General features: G+C 38.7%; 1 protein-coding gene across 1 annotated transcript in view; it reads right to left on the bottom strand.

The window, feature by feature from the left end:
* The window catches only part of ZCCHC7 (zinc finger CCHC-type containing 7), a 746,336-nt gene that overhangs the window by 332,286 nt on the left and 397,158 nt on the right, over positions 1-16,892 (bottom strand). The window contains exon 6 of the mRNA XM_030194364.1: positions 2,716-2,751. Coding sequence (XP_030050224.1) covers positions 2,716-2,751 — 36 coding nt within the window. The remainder of the gene's footprint in view (positions 1-2,715; positions 2,752-16,892) is intronic.

Below are 16,892 nucleotides of genomic sequence, written 5' to 3'. Positions count from 1 at the left end.
AGCTGTTCGAGATTATAAGAAAATACCTTGCTAACTAGAGTGTTGCGACAATGATGAATATCAAAATAAATTAAATATCAATTGTTAATTTTTGAGGTTGAAGTTGTGTAGTGTGTAAGGGTCACTGTGTGACAGTAGATGGCACTCTCTCTCTTAATATAAGGAAGAGTAAAGTAAATAAATCTCAGAAAGCAACAAAAACAAAAGAGCATATTAGTATGTTAGTTATAGACATTTAATTAATCAACTTAATTTTATATGTGATCTTTAAAACTAATTTGCATAAAGCTCTTAAGAAAGATGTTCTTAAGTGATGTTGACAGACTGCATAATATTTTCCATGTAGCTACAGATGTTAAGTTAATATCTGGAAATATACAAATATGGTGGTCTAGATTAATTTTGGTTAGCAGTTTTTAACTCGTGACCTTGCCTGTACTATGAACGTATATTTATTTATTTATTGCATTTGTACCCCACATTATCCCACCTTATATCTGACTTCTGCACCTCAACCAGCAAGCCACCCGTAGCTATTCACAGAAAGCTGCACTTGCAGCAAACTAACAATAACCAGAATTTTAATGTCATTACTGAACAAATCTAGTTCTGTGAAAGTGCAGCAAGCTTAACAATTGCTTAGGGGTCCTTTTACCAAGCTGCGGGAAAAAGGACCCTGTGCTAGTGGCGGGGGCCGTTTTTCCTGCGTGCCAGGACCCCTTTTACCGCAGTGGGTAAAAAAGCCCCCAGTACACATGGCCATGTGGCAGGGAACCTTTACTGCCACCCACTGAGGTGGCGATAAGGGCTCCCACACTAGCCCAAGTGTGGTGATGCCCAGTTACTGCTGGGTTATTGGCGCGCAAGACATTTCCAGGAGTTTTCTTTTTCTCTCCAGAAATGGCTTGCGCTCGGGGTGGGACTTACTGACGCTCAGTAAAAGGGCCCCTTAGTTTGCTATAGACCTAATGTCCATCTACATAAAAAGCAAAATTGCAGAAGAGATTTAAGCAATAATGAACTAAAGAAGTGGTTTTGCAAAATAGATTATTTCCATACAGGCCTTTTAGTTAAATGTACTACTTTTGCACAGCACTGAATCTCTGTAAATGTTACACTTTATTAACATATAGACATATAGAGAATGCATGCATATTTCCAGATAATGTGCAATGATTAATACATATTTCTATGTAAGCATCAAAACAATTTTTACTTGCAGTTATTGAGTGGTTAGTAGTGATGACCAAAATTCTCTATTAAATAATAATCAGTTAAAATTCTCTCAACAGGAAGGCCAACAATTTCAAAAACATTTTTTATTCAAAAAACTGTTTTTCTATGGCTTAGGGCCTTGTATTATCCTGGAAAAACCGTCAGCGATTCAGCAAATCAGGAAAAGTACAGAGTTAATAAAACCATAAATAGAATTTATTAAGAGAAAGCCAACAAAATAGTTGTTGTACAAGCTTTCATGATACCTGTAAGTCTTTGGCATTGCTTGAGGAAGGAATCGTAATACTTGAAACCTGATTCTTTTCAGTTTCTACCTTTATTATACAAACATGAATTTAAATGAATGCCTGTATTTCTAAGCTTATATTGGCCCTCGTAACTTAAAACATGAGATATAACAGAGCTGGAAATTCAAAAATTTCCAACAGGAACTTCTCAACACAAAATCAATACTGTTAATGAGAGTTATCAAAACACTCATGTTGGAAACTGGAGTTCAGAAATAGTAAAGGATAAAATTATTTTACAGGTTTTTTTCCCCCCAGAAATTTAGTAACCAAAAAAAGTACACACTTTCATTTAGCATGAAGCACATCTAGAAACAACAACCATAAAAAAACTATTAAGCAAACTATGTACCAAATAGATAAATGGTAGACAATGAATACATAAAAAAACATTCATAAACTACACTCAAAATCCAATAAAGTATACAATGTATGTATGCAAGCTGATTATATTATTACTGATCTAGATCGTTAATTATAAGCTCCGGTGAACTACCATAATTTCAATTTAACAAATGTAAACTACTAAAATAAACTTTGATTTCACTCAAGTATCTAATTACTATCCTGAATCAAGTACTGATTATTTTAGGGATTCTTAGTGAGTACAGCAGGTGCATAAAAGACCACCAAGTATCTTCACTGTCCTACTGTACTACTACTGGCAGGAAGAAAACCATTGAAGCGAGCTTTAGATTTTCTTTGGGCGGCATAAAGTTTAAATGCTGTAACAACAAATGAAAAACTACTAACTAAAATCTGTAACTGAAGAACCATATCTAAAATAATCATACAAACAGGTTTCCCAGAGTCAATTTAAGGTGTTTGCTATTTTGTTTCTATTTGATTAAATCCAGTGTTTACCAAGGACAAGGATTAAATCACTTAAAAGCACTTGTAGCATTGCTGTGTATGTATGTCTCTTGCAATAAACCTTTTTCTTTGCAAATACACAGTATGTAGCCTTCATAGATACAAAAGGCAGAGCAGCAGGATGTTAAAAAAAAACCCCACAATTAAAATGACTCACAGTAACAACAGAAATCAGCAATTTAAAAAAATATGAAAAACTAGGAGTTTGGGGCATTATTCTTCATCCAGAGACTTGTCTATATTTTACAGGCAGAAGCTCATAGAACAATAAACAGGTTGTGCACTGGAGAAAATTAAAAAAAAATTTGTTTCTACTTACAGTTAAATGATACTGCCTCCATATTTCTGGACAAGCCTGGAAAATAAAAATATTGATCAGTTGAGAGCATGAAACAAGGTGCATTACAGCCTGTTGATTTTGGCATTGCGTAGTATTCACTGGTTTCAGTCACAAGAAAATAAGAAGCTTAACTGAAAGGGCCTTCATTTCACCTTCACAAACTTGGCTACACAGTTTAATTGAATTTTACACTAAGTTTAACACACTCCCAGTCACAATGTCAAAAAAAAAAAATCCCTGCAAGTTAAAGTCATCCCCCCCCCCCCCCCCACACACACACACTTTCTCCTCTTAAAGTTACGTTTTTGGAATCAGGATATGAAAAAAACCACTGCATTTTAAACTATTTCATATTCTAAAGTTTTCTTAAATCTCCTTAAGTGAGAACCAAAATCTTTTTTTTTTAAATTTTAACTCCTAATTCTACTTCTCAATTCTCTTACAAGACAGATACTGTGAACAAAGACGGTAAATTTTAAAAGAGGTAATCTAACTAGTGCTATAGCTGTTTGCAAACATTTCCAAATTTTTTTACAGATATATATTTTATATATAATATTCTTCAGTCCACATCCTACTCCAGTGCCACCCCCAGGAATGCCTCTGCCCAGGTCGGATAAACTTATGCATATAAAGGGTGAATATGCTTGTGTTCAGGGGTATATACTCTAGAGAATATGTTAGCCTTTTCTACAAGAGGTTCATTTTTAAAGCACTTAGGGACCCGTTTACAAAGGTGTGATAGGGCTACCGCATGAGTAGCACATGCCAAATTGGTCCTAACACAGGGGTAGCACGGGAGCCCAGTGGTAGTTCTGAAGTTGGTGCATGCACTTTCCCCGTGTTAGAAAATAATTTTCTATTTTCTACTACAGGGGGGTGTTCCTGGTAGTAATCAACAGCATGGCTACATAGCCGCACACTGCCCAATTACCACGGGTTTAGCACATGAGCCCTTACCACCTACTAAATAGAACACAGATATTTACTGTCCCATTTTAAGAAAGGCCTTTTTCCCGCCGCAGTAAAAATTAGCCCAGCAAGCGCCAATTTCACACACCAAAACTAGCTCGGGCCACTTTTTACCATGGCATAGTAAAAGGGCCCCTTAGACTTACAAAGTTACATAGAGGTGTATTTTCAAAGCACTTAGACTTACAAAGTTGCATTGTAACCTACAGAACTTTGTAAGTCTAAGTGCTTTGAAAATGAGCCCCATAGTAATGTAACTTTTAATAAGCTGTGGCAAAAAGTGGCCTGCAGCAGTGTGAGTGCATCTTTTGTGCATGCGCTGGGCCAATTTTTGCTGTGTCCTGGAAAAAGGGCACTTTTTTAAGGGGCCAGAAAATAGATGTGTGGCAAAATAAAAACCAGCAAGCATGCAGTGAGCATCCACTGCTGTTTACCAAGGGGTAAGCGCCACGCAGTAGAAAATATGTTCTACCATGTGTTTTTGGCGTGTACCAAACTCAGAATTACTACCTGGGGCACGCGGTAACCAGGTGGTAAGGCTGATTTGGTGCGCGCTGGATGCATGTAGGTTCTTATGCGCCTTTGTAAAAGGGACTCTAAATGCTTTCAAAATGAGAACCAAAGAGTACTAAAGTTCTAGATTTTGTTTTTTACATTTACAGTCTGCCTACAACCTAGTCTGATTACAATAAAAACATACATATCTAAAGCATACCAAAATACATACAGTTTAGTCACAGCTTGCTATACCACCTTTCATAGCAAATACAGCAAAGTGGTTTCCAGTCTCTACAGAAGATTTAAAAATATACACATACAAAACAGGAAAAACATAACTGTCAGATACGTAATTAATAACCTACAACTCTGTTTTACAAGCCAAATGCCTTTTAAACTAATACTCATAATTTCAAACCAAATTGCTTTGGAAGAAATAATATTGATTAAAATAGCAAGGGACATGAACCTCAGAAGATTTAATAAAGGAGTAATATACAAAGAACAAGAACTAGTTATTTTGAATAGTACACAAATGGCTCAGGCACTGCCATATCAGGGAAAAGGGATAAGTTTCCAGCAGAGCACCTCAATGCAACTTACACACTTATTCCTATCTTGGGAGTCCTTTTACTAAGGTGTGCTGAAAAGTGGCCTGCGCTGGTGTAGTCGCGTGTATTGGACGTGCACAGGTCCATTTTTCAGTGAACCTGCAAAGAAGGCCCCCCCTTTTTTTTTTTAGCCGAAAATGGATGTGTGGCAAAATAAAATTTGGTGCTTGTCCATTTTGGGCCCGAGACCTTACCGCCACCTACTGAACTAGTGGTAAAGTCTTGCACGTTAACCGGGCAGTAATCGCCAGCACGCGAACAATGCTGATTACTGCCTGGTTAGCGCCGCACACCAAAAATTTTCCGGGGCGCATAGTGGGTGTACACAGAAAATGAAATTACCACCCGGGCCATGCAGTAGCCAGGCAGTAGTTCAAAACTGACGTGCGAGGACGCGCATACACAGCTTTGTAAAAGGGCCCCTAGAACTTTAGATTTACATGAGGCAAAAGCAGATGCCATTTATGCATGGGAAGATAATAAATAGAAATAAAACAAAAACAAAGAAGTAAAGAAAATAAGATGATACCTTTTTATTGGACTAACATAATACATTTTTTTATGAGATTTTGAAGGTAACTCTTCTTCAGATCAGAAATTCAGATCTGAAGGGTTACTTTTGAAAGCTGATCAAACATGTATTGTTAGTCCAATAAAAAGGTATCATCTTATTTTCTTTTCTTTGTTTTATTTCTATTACCTTTCAAAGTGGACTGACATGGCTACCCTACCACTTTACCTGCATGTGAAGAGTAAAAACGGGTTTTCTAGGTTGAAAGGTCAAAAGGGTGACTAAAAAAAGCTGTTCCATAAAAGCTGCCAAAATCATGGTTAAAATGAAACCATATACATGTATATCAGTTGTGCAGCTAACACGTATTTTATAAAAATTGTGCATAGCTCGTGACTGTGGGGAGGCATAATAGAGGTCTTATAAAACCATGAGTAGAGTTGCTTACTTACTCTTTCAAAAGCTACAAAAACTAGTGGGACATTCTATGAAGTTACAAAGTAGCACACTCAAAACAAACAAATCTCTCCTAGTTGCACCCTTCTCCTCCATCGCTAATTCCAGACTCCGCTCCTTCTATCTCGCCGCACCTTATGCCTGGAATAGGCTTCCTGAGCCATTACGTCTAGCTCCATCCCTGGCTGCCTTCAAATCTGGGCTAAAGGCCTACCTGTTTGATGCTGCTTTCGACTCCTGACTTGTCACTTTTATCTTATCCTTGTGTCCTTCTGTCTGTCCTTCCCTTATCCTTATTGATCCTGTTTGTCCTGATTTAGATTGTAAGCTCTTTTGAGCAGGGACTGTCTTTCTTCATGTTCAATTGTAAAGCGCTGCGTACGACTGGTAGCGCTATAGAAGTGATTTATAGTAGTAATAGTATTTATAGTAAAATATGTTTTCATGCAACAAATAGTTAGGCTCTGGAACACATTACTTCTAAAACCCATTAACAGACATGCAAAGTCACATACATTAGGCGTATGATATGCATTTGAGTCCTAACTCTAGCTCACATGCTTAAGTACTCTGATCTCACATATTAGCACTTCCTCCCTGCTGGTGGTTTGGTATCTCTCTCTTCAACCTTTCCTTCCCTTACTCCTGCAGTTCAGCATCCCTCATTTTCTCTACCCCTGTGGTCTTTCAAACTTGTTTTCATGAGCTTTCTTCTGCACCGTTCGGCTTCCTCTGATGCTACTTCCATTTTCCAGGGAAGGGACGCAGCAGAAGAAAGGCCCTGTGTCAGCTGGAAGCAGCAGCATCTCTGCAGTGATACTGGTCAGAAACAAGTTTGGAGGCCCACAGGATTAAAAAAAAACTGAGATGCTGGGCTGTGGGAACAGGGAAAGGGAGAGAAAGAGTCTGGAGGAGGAGAGAAGAGGAGATGCCAGGACTGCTGGGGGGGATTTCCAAGGGGGGAGACAAAACTGGAGGGAGGAGAGGAACATTTGCTGTACCCCTATGGAGGGGGGTAAGGGAGAGGTAAAAGAGAGGTAGAGATACCAGGAGGGGCAAGGGAGAGGACAGGAGAGAAGGAAGAGAGATGCTGACCCGGTTGAGGGGGACAGGAGGAAAGGAAGAGAGATGGAAAGATGTTTGCCCAGGAGCAAGTGGGGGGGGGGGGCAGGCATAGGGACACAGAAGGATTGGGACATGTGAGGGGGGAGGCATAGGTACAACGAAGGATTATGTTGGACAGGGTAACAACAGGCGCACAGAGAGGACATGCTCATAATGGCAGGAGGATAGGGGCAGGGACACAGGGTGGATAGCAACACATAGAGAAGATGGATTGTGGACATGGAGAGAAGATAAATGCCAAATGGACATGAAGAACCTGGCAACAGAGACAAAGGAAAGCAGAAACCAGAGATTGGGACCAGCACACAATTAGAAAAATAAAATGACTATACAACCAAGGTAGAAAACAGAATTTTATTTTCTATTTAGTGATTAGAATATGTCAGATACTGGAAAGTCTCAGTTTGGAGAAAAGAACTTCAAGGGGGATACCATGAAACTAAGCCGAGAATCTAACTACAATTAAAATGGAAGTTTTCGGAAACATGCCATTTAAAAATAAAGTTTGAGTGAAAGTAGGGAGGTTGGAAGGTTCTTATGCCTGTGATGTATATATGGATGAGTAGAAAAGTATAAAGGTACCCGTCAGAAGTCTGAGGCTTTTCCTTCCTATTTTTCATATATAAACATATATAACTTTTTCGAGTAGATGACAGCAGAAAAAGACCTACACGGTCCATCCAGTCTGCTCAATAAGATAAACTCATATGTGCTACTTTTTGTGTATACCTGACCTTGATTTGTTTCTGCCATTTCCAGGGCACAGACCGTAGAAGTCTGCTCAGCACTAGCCCCGCCTCCCAACCACCAGCCCTGCCCCCCCCCCCACCAGCTCTGCCACCCAATCTCCGCTAAGCTTCTGAGGATCCATTCCTTCTGAACAGGATTCATTTATGTTTCTCCCATGCATTTTTGAATTCCGTTACCGTTTTCATCTCCACCACCTCCCGCGGGAGGGCATTCCAAGCATCCACCACGTCTCCATGAAAAAATACTTCCTGACATTTTTCTTGAGTCTGCCCCCCTTCAATCTCATTTCATGCCCTCTCGTTCTACCGCCTTCCCATCTCTGGAAAAGGTTCATTTGCGGATTAATACCTTTCAAATATTTGAACGTCTGTATCATATCACCCCTGTTTCTCCTTTCCTCCATGTTCAGGTCAGCAAGTATCTCCTCATACGTCTTGTAACGCAAATCCCATACCATTCTTGTAGCTTTTCTTTGCACTGCTTCAATTCTTTTTACAATTCTTTTGAACACAATACTCCAGGCGGGGCCTCACCAATGACTTATACAGGGGCATTAAAACCTCTTTTCTTCTGCTGGTCACACCTCTCTCTATACAGCCTAGCAACATTCTACCTACGGCCACCGCCTTGTCACACTGTTTCGTCGCCTTCAGATCCTCAGATACTATCACCCCAAGATCCCTCTCCCTGTCTGTACATATCAGACACTCACCGCCTAACACATACGTCTCCCGTGGATTTCTACAACCTAAGTGCATCACTTTGCATTTCTTCACATTGAATTTTAATTGCCAAACCTTAGACCATTCTTCTAGCTCCTTTTTCATGTTTTCCATTCCCTCCCGGGTGTCCACTCTGTTACAAATCTTAGTATCATCCACAAAAAGGCAAACTTTACCTTCTAACCCTTCAGCAATGTCACTTACAAATATATTGAACAGTATGTAAGACTGAACACAGTGTTTACAATGAAGTATTACTATTTTGGTGATTAGATTTTGGAATGTACACCTTCCAGAGCTAGTGTTAGACATGGCTAGGGCCTGCAAGAAAAACCTTCAGCATTCTTGGCATAGCGGTGGTAAGTCTCCAGCTTTGGCATGGGCCTCCCTTGGTATCTTTGCATTAATAAGGTAAACATGGAGAAAGACATTACTTATATCTAGAGGTAAGTAGCACAGACACTATCTATGTTCTGGGATCCTGCCAGGTATTGGTCAACTGGATTGGCCACAGTTGGAAACAGAATGCTAGGTTTGAGGAATCTTTGGTCTGACTCAGTATAGCAAGTCTTGTGATCTTTATAAAATTACCCCACAGGTTATAATTTTATATAACTTGTTCTAAGTATAAAGTATTTTCATACAAGAAAAGTGGCTATTATACAATTTCAACTTGTACACACATGCTGAGAAGAGCACTTGTCCATATATGGGGTCCATTCACGGGTGTTCTTGAAGGTGGCGTGTGAGGTGACACACGTTTTATAAAATACATATATACATGCATAAGTTGCACTGCCTCATAGCAGGTGTAATTTTTTGTGAAAGCATTTATGCACTATTCTGGATTATGATTTTATACATGCACATATATGTGTATGTTGCCTTTATAAAATAACCCAATATAAAGGTCCATAGAGAAGTGTATCAATCAACAATAGCCCTTCATTAAACACTTCAAACAACAAATTAGATTATCCAGAATTTCAAATCATTGTAATATGAGGGATAACATTCTTTTTTCTACTATGGGACTATCATAAATGAGGCCAGGAACCTGCACATCAAATTCACAGGTTCCAAACTCCGCCTTCACAATTTTTAATCATATGTATCATTTTGGTGAGAACAGAATATAACATGTACACATTTAAGGAAATCTATATATACGTCCTGTTATGAAATGATACCCCAGTTATATATTTGAAATACATCCTAAAAGCAGAAACCCTTAATAAACCATTCATGCCAGTCTGTACATCAACAAGCTTCAGATAAAGATAAAGGCACCGTACACTATGAATGAATAATTTTAAAACTTCAAACACACCTAATTAACAAACCTCATGTAATGCAATCAAGAAAATACCATCTATAGCATGATTATGAATAAACAACACTGAACAGAAATTGTCTGCAAGCAAAAGAATTTAAAGGCCCTGGTTGTACAATTACTGGGCTCTTGCTTGGTTTCCTCCTTTATCTTCACTTCTCATTGATCAAGATACAGAATTCTTTTCAATCTGAAACAGAGATGTAATTCTACATACTATGAAAACACCAAGAACAACTTTAATGGGAAAATAAAGAGTGACCAATAAAACATCAGTTAAATATATCAAGACCTGTTAATGTGAATTGTATTATAAATTCCTTATTATTATATACATAAACACAAAAACTTTGCACCATATAATTAAATCCAAAAGACAGTGACTATAGTTTTCCAATGTATTGTAATTTTGGTCATCACATCAACAACAACTTCTTGTCCGTTCGAACAAAAACAGGATTCCATCCTGTAATTTTCAAACATAAAAGGCAGGAACATTCTCAAAAAATGCAACTTAAATTCAGCTCAAGTACTGCTTTTACTGTCTTTTTATTTTGGTTTCAAAGTCTCAATCACATCAGTAATATTTATTGCTATTTATTATTTTACACGTTTTAAAAATAATGCTTGGTCTGAACAAAATCCACACAGTGCCAGTGAATTAATGAAATAATTAACGTATAAAGTAACATATTAGCAAATACGGAGACGAAAAATAAAAAGGCGAAAAAAGACCTCAGAGACCTCATTTCCCTTTTTTCAGTTTAATACTCACTTTATAGGCAAATAGTTTTAAAACTAATGCTTCCATGCATGCTTATAGTGGTGTAAGGGATATATTAAGAAAAAACAAATCAATAAATCTCTCTTGTATTTCCAATACATAACTGTAGAATGGAACTTCTAAAAAGTAAAGTTTGGAATAATGGTCCCATTAACCTGTGCTACAACCATATAGGACATATGAGGGTAATTTTACGGCCAGGGACCTCTAACACACAAAGCTCAAAAAGTCATCTATTGTATAAGAGCAACATCTACCTTTATAAAATAAGCTCCCAGAACTCTCCAACAGATCACAAACAATCTCACATGAATTTCTAACTGCTCCAAGATAGGTGTAAAATGCATGCACGCAAATCAGAACTCTGCCACTGTTCAGTCAAAATACATACCCAGAAATGCTTGTGTGTATGTCCATATAAAAGTACACATACTCTTGTTGGCACGTGTATACACCCTATGCAATTTTATATGGGCCATTGGGTAGAACATGCTTTACAAACAGAAAAGGTTTTATAAAATCACCCCCTTTATATACAAAATTGTTTTATACTCCCTAAATATGCTAATGTACATTCTGAACTCAACTAAATATAATTCAGAATGCTTGATAAAAAGAAATAGGTACTGCATCACAGAAAATGGAGAATAAATGTTTTGTTGCATATTTATTGACATATTTATATGTCATATACACATCAAAATGTTTCACCTATTGGCAGAATTCAACTTCCTAGAATGGCAACAGCCCTTTATGTGATCTTCATTGACTTACCATGGGGCATCAGAAGTTATTTCTAAATTAGTTATGGGTAGTTTTTGATTAGCACAGTGTCTCCAGAATCAAATGATTGAAAAAATCGTAATCACTAACTTGTCATATGCTGGCAAAATGATACTTTGCCATATGAGCTTTACTTATAGAGTAGCAATTTAATTACAAAATTATTTGGTTTAGAATAATCAGTTTGTTCTTCTCAACACAGGCTACATTCAATATGATAACTACTGAGTAACCATTGCTTTGAATCACAACTGCGTACAAGCTGACACTGTAGGGCACCTAGAAAAAACCCCCACATATAAATAAAAGCTAACAAATCAGGCAGGAACTCACATTTCCCCTGATGGATTTATTTAATAAGGTGGATGCATTGGGGATACAGGGCAAGGGACAGTGTTTGTTTATATGGAAATGTTGACTGGTGGACAAAAAGTGCATTTTGCAATTTTGGGTGCAAGAGAAGCCACCATCCATATGGTTGTGTTAAAATAAGCTGCATCAGTTGACAGTGTGAGAGCACCAAGTAGGGATAACCAATCCTAAATGAAAAAAGCAATTTCTTTTGATACAGGGCCTATACATTCAGTCTCTGACCCCTAGAGCGTGGAGTACGGCTGTGAATGCCATCAAGGGACGTATCTGAGATACATGAATATGGTGGGGTGGGGGGGGGGGGACAAGTAGGAGATAGCTAGGTGTACTGATAAGCTGGGATTATACAGTGGAAGGAGGAGTGAATGTGAATGATCTCTAGAATAGTGAGGAGGTGGGGGTGGGGACTGTGGTACTATGTAAAAGCCATAAGGGGTTTGTGAAAAAAAACAACTTTATGTTTGCATATATTTTTCTAGTTACAATAGGGAGAATGATGGCAATAACAATAACGTAAATGGAAAATATTGATGTTTACAATGGCAATAGTGTTATATATCTGCAAATTTGGTTTCACCAACAAAAGAGACTTTCAACTAAAAACTGAAATCCTCCTTTTACCTTTCTCAAGAGGTCTTTTACTAAAGCTTAGCTCGAGTTATCTGCAGCATGGCCCATAGGAATAAAATGGACCCTGCTGCAGATAACTCAAGCTAAGCTTTAGTAAAAGACCCCCTCAGTCTACAACCGCACTTATTTTCCATCAGAAAAGTATTAGTGCTCCTGGACTGCCCTTAAGCAAAAATAAAACAAATTATTGCTGCATTCTGACAGCAATAACAAAAGTATGATTTATGGAAACCACATAACCAAATTTAACAAGCAGTGAAGCTTTTACTTAAGCCAGTATAAGGGCATGATGACAGAGTGATGAAATACATTAAAATAAAATTGCTTTCACTGCCTGCACTAGTGATCAGACAGCTCCCTTGCATTTAGGTTATACATGCACAAGTGGGTGACAGTTTAAAGCTGCATAGCTCCTTTACAAATGGATAAACAACCAAATATGCTTCTAAAGAGTGCTTTAAGTGGGTCTTGGCATCCGTTTCTGAGTTATGGTTAGTTTCCTCATCCATTTTTTTAAAAATATAATAAATAATTTTTGAATAACTGAGATGGATAATATATTCATAAATTTCAAACGTGAATCAACCTAGTTTGCCATACATGATGAATCGAGTCTAAATTGTGCATTTGTGCATATTGTGCATTTCATCCCATATTGAATTTTATCAGGTGCTAATTATTGTTTTACGAGAACAACGGCTTAGTGCATCTGTTGTTTAATTCCCACTTCCCCATTCTCAAATGTGAACATCAAAGAAAATAAAACACTCAATCTTAACCAGCCCCTGACAGCAGACTGAGACTCAAGTGCTCAATAGACAAGGCCCTTGCCACCAGTTCTCATATTTCCACAACAGTGAGCAAACACAAAAACAGCACTAAGCGGCCTTTCCTCCCTTTCAGCTCCCCTTGGCCAGTTGTCTGCCTTGTACTAGAGAGAATCCTTGTACACAACCCTGCTGGGAACACAACACAGGAGAAAGGATTAGCCTCACTAACATGCTAGTATTTGCAAAAGGAAAAGGAAAAAAATTACTGTATTTGGGATATGAATAACCAAAATGTATGAGCTGACAAGAAAGCAGGACAGGCCTCTGGCTCCCCGGGAGAAAATGTAGCTGTGATGAGTGACAGGGTTTTCAGGAAATATGTTCACAATCACAGACAGTGAAGGCCATGACCTAGATCGTTTAAGAGCTTGTCTTGTCAAATTATCAAAAGCTTCTTCCTCTCTGAATAAAGAGTGACATAAGTGAGTGTCAGAAAGCTGCAGGCTGACAAGCCAAGCATACAATAACAGAATGCACGTCACATACTCGCCAAACACCGCCACTGCTAGCGGCAAATCTTAATGAGAGCGTGGCTGGCCCAGGAGACTTAGGACCCTGCTGGCAAAGCTACTCATCTCACAAAAATCCTTCAGCTCCAAGTCAGAGATGGTCTGACACGACAACTACAATTACTAAACACAACTTTTTAACAGAATCCTCTGGTGCTTTGTCAAAACCACTGCTGCTAAAAGCTGGCCCATCACAAATCACTGCAACAAAACAAAAGGTTTAATAAAACAAGCAATATTCATTAGCTCTGTATAATGCAAAAGGAAATGAATAGAGAATAATTACTTTTTTAAAGTACTTTAATTAAAGAAAAGATATAACAGGCTTTCTTTCTAAAACACACACAAAGACTTAAGGTGCTTTAATCAAAGGGATTAAACTAGACTCCTGATAATTCTTAAGTTACTTGACAATTTATGATTAGGTAGAATATTGCTATGGAATAAGAAGTGGAAGGAAGGCTCTAAAGAAAATTCATGCCTTCCAGAAAATAGTACAGTGCTGAGGTCAGTGGTCTTCATCATAAAACGTATGGGGACAGGCATAATATGTATACTTTGGAAGAAAAGCAGGAGAGGGAAAATATGATAGAGACATTTAAATATGTATGTGGCATAAATGCACAAGAGGCAAGTCTCTTTCAAATGAAAGGAAGCTCTGGAATGAGGAGGCATAGGATGAAGGTGAAAGGAGACAGACTCAGAAGTAACCTGAAGAAATACTTCTTCACGGAAAGGGTGGAGAATTCGTGGAACGGCCTCCCGGTGGAAGTGAAAACAATATCTGAAATCAAGAGAGCTTGGATGAAGTATATAGGATCTCTGATAGGGTGAACAGATGGCATGGATGGACAGACTGGATAGGTCATACGGTCTCCCCCATCCCTCTAAATTTTTCTCTGTTTCTATTACCACCATAAAATAATCAGAACATTGGTCAACAATATTAAGTAAGTTTTATCTATTTGGATTTAGTTCACACCTTTTCACTTGTAGCTCAAGGCAAGTTACATTGCAGGACCTTTATATTCCTCTGCCCTCAAAGAGCTTATAAATTATTTATTTATTTTTCAATCAAAGGCTAAGTAGGGTTAAGGGGTCCTTTTACCAAGCTGTGGGAAAAAGGGTCCTGCACTAGCGGTGGGGGACATTTTTTCCACACGCCAGGGCCCTTTTTACCATAGCAGGTAAAAAGACCCCAGGCACACATGGCCATGCGGTAAGAGAACTCTTACTGAGGTGGTGATAAGGGCTCCTGCGCTAACCGGACAGTAACCGGGCAGCACACGACCAGGGCCGTGCCTAGGGTCTCTGGTGCCCCCCTGCAGACTATCAGTTGGTGCCCCCCCCCCCCTAGCAGAGCAGGAACAGAAGGGAGCAGGCAAGTAAGCCGGACCTCAGGAAAAAATAGCACTGTATGTATCCCCTCATTGATAAGTCTCTGACTCTAAAGTTTAGCAATTTCATTAAAGCAAAATGTATTTTCATAACACTTCAAAGATTTCCAACTCAAAATAGGAATGCTAATTCAAAATGTGAGCAAAGTCCTCTTAGTTTCCAAAGATTCTTTTTCTAATCTCCTTTGCACCAAAGGATATAATTCAGATCAAACATTTATCTCTGATCAACTATCTCAGATCAAATATTTATTTCAGATCAAATATTAAGGTTTCCTTGCTTACAGTCACTTAAATCTACCTAGCTTTATATAGCTTATAGGATTTAAACACTCAAACTGAAATTCACCCTTTTCTATTTTTCATAAACTTCAAGTAATCCTGAAATATTCAGATCCTTTTCTCACTAGAGAAACTTCAATCTCCACCAACCAACCTTTTCATTCATATTTTCTTATTTAACACATAATCAGGCACTCTTTTATAATTTCAGTCAACACACACAGGAACTCACAGCTGCATGTCTCTCTTGGCCAAACCGACAGTCAGTTGCTGTCTCACTCTGTTCCCTTCCTGGCAGATTTCTAACAGAAGCTGATCATCCAATCAGAGAGCTCTATTTGAATGCAGATTAACATACAGACACTCATGGGAATTTTTTGTGAAAAACACTAGATAAACCCTTCGTTTTTGGATCAAACTTTACACCTTTGATCAGAGCCATGACCTAACATTAAGGCTGTAAACATTCCATCATTTTTTATCCATAAATATGCAAATGAGAACCTCCCAAAAACAGACTAATTTGCATATGATTTAAACAAATCTGAGCATATGACAACCAAGTACAGACTCCCAGCACCTGAATCCTGCAATAAGATTTAATGCAAATACTTTTAAAACTTATTTTTAGCACTTTTAAAATTTCAGGTTCTCTTTAATTTGAATGCTGTTCAAGCTCTGAAGCTCACCCTGAGTGAGGAGTTATCACCAAACCAAAGCATATATAGCAATCTGGTTGCATTCTTTCAAATAACTTGAAGAGCCTGCATGCCTCAGTGAATACTGCTGCGTTGCTTTCACTTCCGGTTTGCCATGAAAAGGAGGGCGGAGGGCAGGAGATAGGAGAATCGCAACTTCAGGTAAAAGATTTTGCAAGTGAGCGGAAGACAGGGCCGGCAGGGCCGCGGCGCCCCTCGAAGGCAGGCGCCCCCCTGCCTTGCTTACCGCATTGGCACAGCCCTGCACACGACAATGGCTGATTACTGCCGGGTTACCATCGCACAAGACATTTCCTTGGGTTTTCTTTTTTCCCCAGAAATGGTGCACACTCGGGGTGGGACTACCACCAGCGGCCACATTAGGCCTGTGGTAATCCAACCTCACGTTGGGCTTACTGCCGCTCTGTAAAATGGCCCCTAAGCAACTTGCCCAAGATCATAAGGAGCAGGAGTAAGATTTGAACCCTGGTTTCTTTAGTTCTCAATCCAATAAGCTATTCCTCCACTCTGGAAAGCTATTTGGAAAAGGTATATGTTAGACTATGGCAAGTCTGAGTGAAGAGAAACAAGAATGAAAAAACTTGCATGGGCAAATTTCTGGTACAGACATGTACACAGCCAAGAAAAATGTGTGTGTGTGTGTGGGGGGGGGGGGGGGGGTCACAAATATTTCCCAATATTTGAGTGTTTTTTTTTTTTCAGTTCACAAATTTGTTTTCATAGGGACTTTTTAGTGTATGCTAAATTGATTTAACATGTGTCAACCAGTGAATTAAGGTATTTGGGGCAGAGTTCCCTTTTACTGCACCTTGATTCCCCATGGGATTCAGCAACCTGCAAGATCCTGGTACCGCAGATTGCTGAACCTCGTG

This window comes from Microcaecilia unicolor, chromosome 2, assembly GCF_901765095.1.
Source record: "Microcaecilia unicolor chromosome 2, aMicUni1.1, whole genome shotgun sequence".
NCBI classification, from domain to species: domain Eukaryota; kingdom Metazoa; phylum Chordata; class Amphibia; order Gymnophiona; family Siphonopidae; genus Microcaecilia; species Microcaecilia unicolor.
Note: the sequence above shows the minus strand (reverse complement) of the source record. Positions and strands in the feature narration are given on the sequence as shown.